The 10,361-nt window shown below is 35.6% G+C and overlaps 1 protein-coding gene across 1 annotated transcript; it reads right to left on the bottom strand.

Annotated features, from left to right (window-relative positions):
• Positions 1 to 5,253: 5,253 nt before the first annotated feature.
• Positions 5,254 to 6,312, bottom strand: LOC144362639 (UDP-galactose:fucoside alpha-3-galactosyltransferase-like). The gene has a single exon (XM_078013750.1). It carries the CDS (start codon positions 6,310 to 6,312, stop codon positions 5,254 to 5,256), a length of 1,059 nt encoding a protein of 352 aa, XP_077869876.1.
• Between the last annotated feature and the right edge of the window lie 4,049 nt (positions 6,313 to 10,361).

Below are 10,361 nucleotides of genomic sequence, written 5' to 3'. Positions count from 1 at the left end.
ATAATCTGTATTTATATGTGACAAAGCTAAAACAGTGATGTCAGTTAATCGCACATTGACTCTAAATGTGTGTTAAGCGTTACAAGAATACAATGGTAAATTATTTTCTAATTGATAATTACTACAGTCTACGTGAGTTACTCATGATTTCATAATATTGCCGCTGATTGTTAGTGAAGTTATGCTAGAGCATGACGACAGGATAATGTACATTTGTAGATCACACAATTTGGAAGACTAAGGGTGCTCTAATTATGCCAACACCCAATATCAAAATGTCACGAAGTCCATGGAAAACACCCAGATGCCATCCAACCATCGGATTTTGAGGAGTGGTTACGTGTCCTGTTTTGAGAAGCTAATTATATAATAGAAGATTTGATTTTGATTTTCACTCTCAAATTCAAGACTGTTAAACGGATTCTATGAATACATACTTTTTAAGCAAATATTATATACTCGAATTTAGAAATCAGGTTATCAACGTGATTAACTTATTTTTTGTAAATTATAATACCGTATTAACCACATTTAATTTATATGTGTTTACTTTGACTGATGCTTACGTTATTGTCAGTGGGATTACAGTTTACAGACAAGTGTTTCTCTGTCACACAGCTCGGAAATTTGAGGCTCAAGACCCTACACCCGGTCCCCGCTCAGAATAATATTAGTTACAATGCTCGTTAAAGCCTCAAATATTTCTGCAATAAGACCTATAAGGTATTGTATTAGTGTATTACATTCCAAATTGTACAAGTCACTAAAGAAATAATCGACTTCCTGCAAAAACTACGACCAGAGAGCCATAAAACTACGAAGTTATTCTCATCATCTCGATACATCGCATAGTCGACAATGGCGTGCAATTATAATGTGACTCCCAGAAGGAAAAAATAGAGAACACATTTATTAAAGACCAAGTAAACCAGTTAATGAGACAAAGAACATAAAGTGTGTTCGGCGTTAAATGTTTATTTTTCAGTGTTTCAATGACAAAATGGTGAATTATTCACCTTTGATTGTACAAGTAAGTTATTTAGTGCCAGCCAACCCCGAATCCATCAAAGTACCACTAGCTTTCTAAGTGATGAACATTGGCGTATTACACATGTGCAGTACAAATGATATGTCGGTATCAATGACACACAGGCAGGAGGGTTTTTAAGGGGAAACTGTTGATCTGCTCCAGGTGATATTAGACAATATTTTTTTTCTGAAAAATCAAGTATCAAAAACGAAATGGCCCGGTTAATTTATTTCGCCGTCTAGCAGACTGAATGGGAAGGCACTAAGCGAGGTTAATTCGATGACGAATACGAATTTAAAGTGTATGTCAGCACTCGCAAATTACACATTAAAAATGGCCGGAGTCAACAGAGAAACGCAATGTTTGGAATATTGTCTGACAAAAATATGTTCAGAAAACATTCTAGTAGTCCGTTAGAATTTGAAGAATAACTAAGAGCATAGAACGCTTTTTAGCAGTCGAATTATGAGATAAGATTAAGTGGTCTGGTTTGAAGAGCAAATTTAACTATAACTTCAACGTGATCTGTAGCATGTATTACTGACTACTTCAAAAGATTATGTTGCAAAGACAAGTCCAAGTGATCGTCCCCACGCTGGTCGACAGTTCACAGTAGACCGAGTAGAAAGATTCTTACTGAATATCAACTACGCCGAGCGTGTTGCTACCGAAGCTCCAGTACAAGTAATTGATTACTTTGCCGCGGAAATACTGGAGTTGGCCGGTGACGCCACATGTGACAACAGAAAGTCTAAAATTTGTCCAAGTCATTTGCAAAACGAGGAAAAAATTGAACAAGGTCATGCCGGGAGTCTCAGTTGCCAGGGTGATGTATTGTCTTGGAGTAAAAGTGTGTTGACGATATTCATGGCGGTGATTATCTGTTACCTGGCGTTCTCTGTCCCAGGAACATCAGGGTTTTTTGCAATCAAGTAAACTAATTTCTTTTTGACTATTTTACATCATGAAATTAATGGCAAAAATTGTGAATAGTACATGCTCAGTACGGATGGGTTACACAATTATTGATTACATTATGCCAAATAATTAATTAATTAATTAATTGACATTACAAAAGGGAATAGGTGCACACCAGCTAAATCATCACATATAAACTCAACTTGTTGTACATCGTATTGGGTGATTGAATTAAAATGCCATTCTGTCTAATAATCAACAGTCATGGTCAATGGCATGAGCCATTGTTAGTCATAATTCCTGATTGGTGTGACCATTGTTGACTGCAGAGTACCCTAAAGCATTTTACAAATCGTATGTGTTTACAATGTCTAGGGAAATTATGATATGTGTAACCAATAATCGATGAGACAGGAAGATCAGAATATAATTTCACTCAATCATGTAATACACACGATTTTTGGCATGGATAGTATCATTGCAACATAATTTTACGTTGAAACATATTGACATTACGTCTTTTATAAACAGGGAAACAAACTTGTGTCTCGGCCAATGTTTCAAGTCTCATGCGTCAATTTGTCATACATTTCACTATTTGCCAATGTTTTGTGTTCTGAATACTTAAAACTGAAAACTTAATTGAAACTATACATGCCAAAAAAAAAATATTCTGCTATTTACGTTTTTTTTAAATAGTCGCATATTTTGTTTGTTCGTTATATTTTTCCACTAAATATCTGAGTGTTCACGTGGGGAGTGACTGTATGAACTTCGTGTTGATTCAGTGCAAACATGTTGAACCTGTATAAAACACGTGCTAACGACCACAGTGTACAGCAGTGTAGTTTGTTAGTTGTATGTACGTGTAATAAGGATAACTGAGCATGTACGCTAACATGCACCGGACATACTTAATGGGGGAATCCCTTTACTAATATTTGCAGCGAAGTACAGAATCGATGTCGGAATAATATACTCTTGTTGACGTGTATTTTTGTACAATTTACATCACTGTTTATGACAATTTTTAATAGAAGTTAGAATAGAATCATTCACAACCGTACTCTCGGCTATCGGCGGACAATTTTGCAGACAGCATAAAGTTATCCAAACTGTGGATTTCTTTGATATAGTATTTTATAAAAAATATATGATAATTTCAATATGTGTTTTGTTGAGTGAACTTTTCGCAATCTTCATGTAAATTTGCAGTTCGCCATGTTAGAACTACCGTTCATGTTACGAATATATACGTTTGTTATGTATTCGTAGTATATTGTATAGTTGAATTGCTATATAAACATGATTATTTTAATTTGTATTAAATTATATGATTTTGTGGTATGGTACGCGGTATCTGCATCCAAACATATAGAAATGCAAATTCTATTTATAGTACAATTACATGGTATTTTCAAGATGGTTGACGTTTTTTTCACCGATAAAGTTTCAATCTTTTTAACCGTTTTACCGTTAACTGTTCACCCAGACAGTACTAGGTCACATCGACTTCCGTAAAGAATCCGGAACAAGATATAGAATGTATGTTCACGAAGATTGAAACATTCATGTTTTAACACCAAAACTAGTAGCATTCAATTTCATGGTTGTATTCAGTTGGCATGGCTACTAAGGTGACAGGTCAATAAGGTGTATCAGTAACTTGTAAGATAGTGTCGCAAAATCCTTATCAACACCCTTAGCATAGTTTGTATGAGGCAGCTTCACCTGTACGTACAGTCTTGTATATAGACACTTGTTTGTTTGTTGATTTGTGCTATTCAATAAAATATTATTTGTGTGTATAAAAGCAGGATCACCATAAAACCGGATAGACAAACAAGTTTTTTATCATTGTAGTGCTCTCTTACAACAATGGCGACGATTGTTAGTGGAATGGAGTTAATTGTGTGAGGCTCCACCAAACTGTCAAAATTGAAGTAAGATTTCCAAAAGCAAACATTTGTCTCGATATTTTATTAGAAACCGCACCAAAAAAAACGAAACTTCGAAATATCTTGTATGATGGCACTGCATGACAGCTTCGAAAGTGCACTAACGATCGCGTAGTTTTTAAGGTTCATAATTCAAGAGACAGTTACGGACTGGACAAAAGTGACGAACATTCAGGATAGTTAGGCATTGCCATGTACATTGCAAAACAAAAACCACAACTAGCAAAACATTGATAAATCGAATATATCAAATTTCTACGTAGTTACCATGAGAGTAACACAATTATAACATTATTTTCGAAGCTGGAGAACCACTACACAGCAACATGTTCAGTAAAAACCTAGAATTGAAGACGTTAACTATATTAATTGCTTTGGATTCTTAGTGACTGCAAAACTCATATTTGCTGCAAACATTTTATATGCTATAACTTCTTTGTTATTTGGGATAAAAAAAGTGCACAATAAGTTAATCAAATAATTTGTCTGAAGTAGCAAACAATATATTATCTTTAGAGCATTAATTGAAATTAATTGCTTTGAAATCTAACATTCATTATATCAACCTTTACATTATAAAACCATTATTATTGACAACTGTGGTCCCCCATTTCAAGCATTTTTTTGTAAGGACAAGATGCGTTCCACCCGTGCTTGTATACAGTTCATGGTAAGGCAAGTGGAGATACTCTTACTCAACATCAACTGTCAACTGTGTCGAGTGTATTGCGTCGGTGCCCTAGTATATATGGCTGCAGTACTATGGGAATACTGTAGTTGGTTGATAATGTCGCCTTTAACAGGGAGTTTGTAATCCTTCCCGGCATTTGCATTGGGGCATCCGAAACGACGAGAAATTTAACATACTGAAATCGGGAGTCACCTGTTAGCGTACTCGCTATAAGCAATAGCGTCAGTCGACGATATGCAGTTGACACCACCATGACGTGCAAACATAGGATAGTTGGCTTGGCAATACCTTGAATATTATATGGCTCACAAAAAACGATCGAAAAGCGTAAGCGAGCGAGAGGCTGGCTGAAATTAGTATTAAGTCAAGATCTATCATTCTAAAGTATGCCTAAAACAGAAAAAAATACAGTTTTGAATATTGACACCGTTCACATTTGTTAAATGAGGTAAAATAAAACAAAACAAAAATTGCTGCTTAAACAACAATCGAATCAGAATCTGTTTGCAAGTTGTAATCGCTACGTTCTGTTAAAGATATGGGACTTTGCTTTCGGAGTTATTACCGAAGATGTACGACAGGACAAACAGTACAAACAGGAAGTCCACGGCATGAGTCAGAGTTTACCCCAGACCACTCGTTTTGAATAAATCGCCTTATTTGTAATGAAATTTGGAAGTTAAATTTTGACAGACATTGGCTATACATTGCACCATATCAGGTGTTAAAAACCAGTGCCCCCATTTTTGGGCTCTTCTGATTTTGTTCTCGTTGCCAATAACATGGTTGTTTTGTAGAACAACTGGAGTGAGGCTGTGTTGCATTTTTACGCTATTGTACCACTGCCCGCTGACAAATCTGTTTTTGGATAGATAGTTCAGATCGATTGGGTCTTCTCGAATTGCGATGTTCGATAACATTACTTGTTCCATACCTTTACCACCAATATTTTCTAGTCCATCGTCAAACGTGCTCATACGTTTACCGAGTCTCATGGACAATGTATTCCACACTCTTTGTGTCGCTCTTGTCGCGTTTATAAACAAGAAACAAGCACAGAAACCGTCCCCGCTATCGTAATTTGCGACATTAACGTGCATATCTGATGGATGTATCAGTTTACGAAAAAAATGAAGAGGGTTTCCAAACCACACAGCGTCGGATTCAGTCATTAATACACTAATATTACTCGCCAACAACTTATTAATTATCCTTACACGGAACAGTCCAAATTGATAATAATTAACATGCCCAAATGACATAGAATCTTCTGTTCCGAATTCTATAAGCAAAACATTCAGGTGAGGTCGCCAACCAAGTAACCCATTTCGTGCAGCTTGGTCAGTAGTAATAAACACAGTTTGCTCTAATACGTCATCAAAACAATCAACGTTGCAAATCCAACTCTTTGCCATATTTAAGTAAGCATGGTTCAAAAACTGCACAACGATAAAGCCATGACGTTTCTGTATAGCTGTACCCATTTCAAGTAATGGGTTTTCTTGTACAATTGTGTTGGCCCGATCCTCATCAGGTCGAAGCGTGATCTTGGGTGAGTCACCCCTGCTTTCCTGTTCATGGCCTGTTGTCTCAGAACCCAGGCGTTGTTGATTGTTCCACCATATCATAAAAGAGAGGTCGTTACCTAGAAACCACGTGAATGTCAGAGATACAACACACAGACATAAGACAAAACGAGTTGTTGTCCTGTGCATATTTAGCCTTGCATGTTATACTGATATTAGCCAGACTGTGGGTTTGATTCTTCTTGGTTGTCTGATACAATGCGATCTAAAATGTCGCGGCTGCAGTCCGAGTCATTTTTCCATGGGGAGGACTTTATATTCAGAAGAGACTGGGTACGACTGATTCTTCTGTCTTCAAAACTAGGGTACAATCCATGCATAAATAATAGTTGAGGTGGAATTATTGTACGTTTGAAAGCATTTTGTGAGTTCTGCCAACACGTCTACATGACATGAGTAATATGATATGTGATACATTTCCCTATTTTCAAATGGAATATGCTATGAAAGTCCTTTAACAGATTTGTGTGGCGATCAATTATATATTATATATACCTACAATGTGTTACCTCACATTCAAGTAAATATTAAACGTTTCCACCGACCACTATACATGTCATGTGCATTTTTTTTTCGGTTGCGTTCAGAGTAAAATACCAGACACCACTTCCTGTGTGAATCTAAAGTAACCACCGATAACCTTCCACGATTGCCACTCAGTTTACATTCATATAAATTGCAACAGACTTAAACATAATAGTGTTAGTGAATAGCTCGTAAATGTCATTGATATATAATGCCGACTGTAATCAAATTGCTTCACTCAGCAAATGTCAAAAATAGATCAGCCTGCGCGATTGGTGCATTGGCACTTCTTGGCTGTGCTGAACGAGAGTTGGACTGTTTGGTAGTTTTATTGTAGTGTTTGATTGTTTAGTAGATGACTATTCAGCTGGTTATGCACAGATTCATCGTTTATACTGTTATACAAATGAACTAACATTATTGACATGGTTTCATGATGGTTGAATTTGAACCAGATTTCTTTACTGCTTTTCCATTGTTTTGTGATGAAACAATATAAATGACGGAAGATTTTGCGATGTGGCACGTAGAACGTGGTCTAGCAAGAATGATATGAGCTTACGTAAAATTGAAGGAGGTGCGATGCACATGCAATCTGATTGAATGAGGAAGGATATGCGTAACGAAGTAAACATATGCAGGGTGATATTAAATGAAATGAAATGAAAAGGCCAACTGGAATTAGTAATATGACAAAACCCCCACACCCTCACCTTTTCTCCTGCCGGGAAGAGGTAAAAAGCTGCGAACTCTCATAAGAATACGAATTATTGGGCTAAACTGTTCACAAAGGACATCTACATGGTAGTCCAATGATAGAATTTTATTTATTAACACTCCGACCAACTTTTTGAAACTGACATTTTCAATTATTTCACCATTAAAATTAAAATTAACTAAGAACCTTCACCAATATTATTTAGCTTTTGATGGGATCCAGCGAGCACATATATTGATTTGAATAGTTGATTTACATGTATTGCAATTAATTGTACGCAAATATGGTCAAACATAAACATTAATACACTACATTGATACTTGGTCCACAGTTTGATCGTCAGCATACATATCAATGGAACAATTCCCAAAAATAATTACTCGTGTACATGACTTGTAAATACGTTTTGAATCATAACTCACCTTTTTGACGGAACAGAGCCCAATTCGAATATATATTGACCAGATTTACCTTGAGCATGTACAGTCATCTCCGATTAGCGTGCGTCTTATAAGTAACAAGTTACTTGAATAAATGATCTTGAAAAATTCTTCGGAAATTTCCAATAGCATGATTAGTCGGGCAGGTAACTGCTAATAAGGAAATATGACCTAATCATGAAAGTTGAGAGCCAACAATTGAGGATTTCTCACTTTTCAGTGGCCTTAATCTTTTATTTCGTTGCACAGTATATTGTAGTGACAATTGTAAATCACGTAATAGGTGTTCACTTTGACTGATGCAACGTGATTGCCAGCTTGGTTACAATATACGACAGACATGTGTTTCTATATCTCACGGTCGGAAAGCTTGTGGGATGAAAGACATCTACTCTAAACTCAAACGTATTGTTACAGTAATATTATAGTTTTAGTGACACTCGTTAAAACTTAGAATGATCTGCTATAATAGATGTATTACATTGTTTATAATCACGCGAGAACTAAGATTTCCAATAATTAAAGCAATACTTATCTTGTCCACTTATCACAATTTTCAAGGTAAAATCGATGCAGCATAAAATGACACGATCGTTAGTGCTCTTTCGAAGCTGTCATGCAGTGCCATAATAAAAATATTTCGAAATATCGTTTTTTTCGGTGCGGTTACTAATAAAATATTGAGACAAATGTATGGTTTTGAAAATCTTAGTTAATGCTAATAAATTTCTCGTCATTTCGGATGCCCCAATGCAAATGCCGGGAAGGATTATAAACTCCCTGTTAAAGGCGACATTATCAACCAACTACAGTATTCCCACAGTACTGCAGCCATATATACTAGGGCACCGACGCAACACACTCGACACAGTTGACAGTTGATGTTGAGTAAGAGTATCTCCACTTGTCTTACCATGAACTGTATACAAGCACGGGTGGAACGCATCTTGTCCTTACAAAAAATTGCTTGAAATGGGGGACCACAGTTGTCAATAATAATGGTTTTATAATGTAAAGGTTGATATAATGAATGTTAGATTTCAAAGCAAATAATTGCAATTGATGCTCTAAAGATAATATATTGTTTGCTACTTCAGACAAATTATTTGATTAACTTATTGTGCACTTTTTTATCCCAAATAACAAAGAAGTTATAGCATATACAATGTTTGCAGCAAATATGAGTTTTGCGGTCACTAAGAATTCAAAGCAATTAATATAGTTAACGTCTTCAATACTAGGTTTTTACTGAACATTTTGCTGTGTAGTGTTTCTCCAGCTTCGAAAATAATGTTATAATTGTGTTACTCCCATGGTAACTACGTAGAAATTTGATGTATTCGATTTATCAATGTTTTGCTAGCTGTTGTTTTTTTTGCAATGTACATGGCAATGCCTAACTATCCTGAATGTTCGTCACTTTTGTCCAGTCCGTAACTGTCTCTTGAATTATGAACCTTGAAAACTACACGATCTTTAGTGCACTTATGAAGCTGTCATGCTGTGCCATCATACAAGATATTTCGAAGTTTCGTTTTTTTTTTGGTGCGGTTTCTAATAAAATATCGAGACAAATGTTTGCTTTTGGAAATCTTACTTCAATTTTGACAGTTTGGTGGAGCCTCACACAATTAACTCCATTCCACTAACAATCGTCGCCATTGTTGTAAGAGAGTACTACAATGATAACAAACTTGTTCGTCTATCCGGTTTTATGGTGATCCTGCTTTTATACACACAAATAATATTTTATTGAAAAGCACAAATCAACAAACAAACAAGTGACTATATACAAGACTGTACGTACAGGTGAAGCTGCCTCATACAAACCATGCTAAGGGTGTTGATAAGGATTTTGCGACACTATCTTACAAGTTACTGATACACCTTATTGACCTGTCACCTTAGTAGCCATGCCAACTGAATACAATCATGAAATTGAATACTACTAGTTTTGGTGTTAAAAAATGAATGTTTCAATCTTCGTGAACATACATTCTATATCTTGTTCCGGATTCTTTACAGAAGTCGATGTGACCTAGTACTGTCTGGGTGAACAGTTAACGGTAAAACGGTTAAAAAGATTGAAACTTTATCGGTGAAAAAACGTCAACCATCTTGAAAATACCACGTAATTGTACTATAAATAGAATTTGCATTTCTATATGTTTGGATGCAGATACCGCGTACCATACCACAAAATCATATAATTTAATACAAATTAAAATAATCATGTTTATATAGCAATTCAACTATACAATATACTACGAATACATAACAAACGTATATATTCGTAACATGAACGGTAGTTCTAATATGACGAACTGCAAATAACGTTGAAATTTACATGAAGATTGCGAAAATTTCACTCAGCAAAACACATATTGAAATTAGAATACATTTTTTATAAAATACTATATCAAACAAATCCACAGTTTGGATAACCTTATCCTGTCTGTAAAATTGTCCGCTGATAGCCGAGAGTACGGTTGTGA

This window comes from Saccoglossus kowalevskii, chromosome 22, assembly GCF_978046115.1.
Source record: "Saccoglossus kowalevskii chromosome 22, keSacKowa6.1, whole genome shotgun sequence".
NCBI lineage: Eukaryota > Metazoa > Hemichordata > Enteropneusta > Harrimaniidae > Saccoglossus > Saccoglossus kowalevskii.
The sequence above is the reverse complement of the archived record's forward strand: the minus strand, read 5'-3'. Positions and strand labels throughout refer to the sequence as shown.

Coding starts and splice junctions, on each gene's coding strand:
- LOC144362639 (XM_078013750.1), bottom strand. CDS start 6,312: ATGCACAGGACAACAACTCGTTTTGTCTTATGTCTGTGTGTTGTATCT.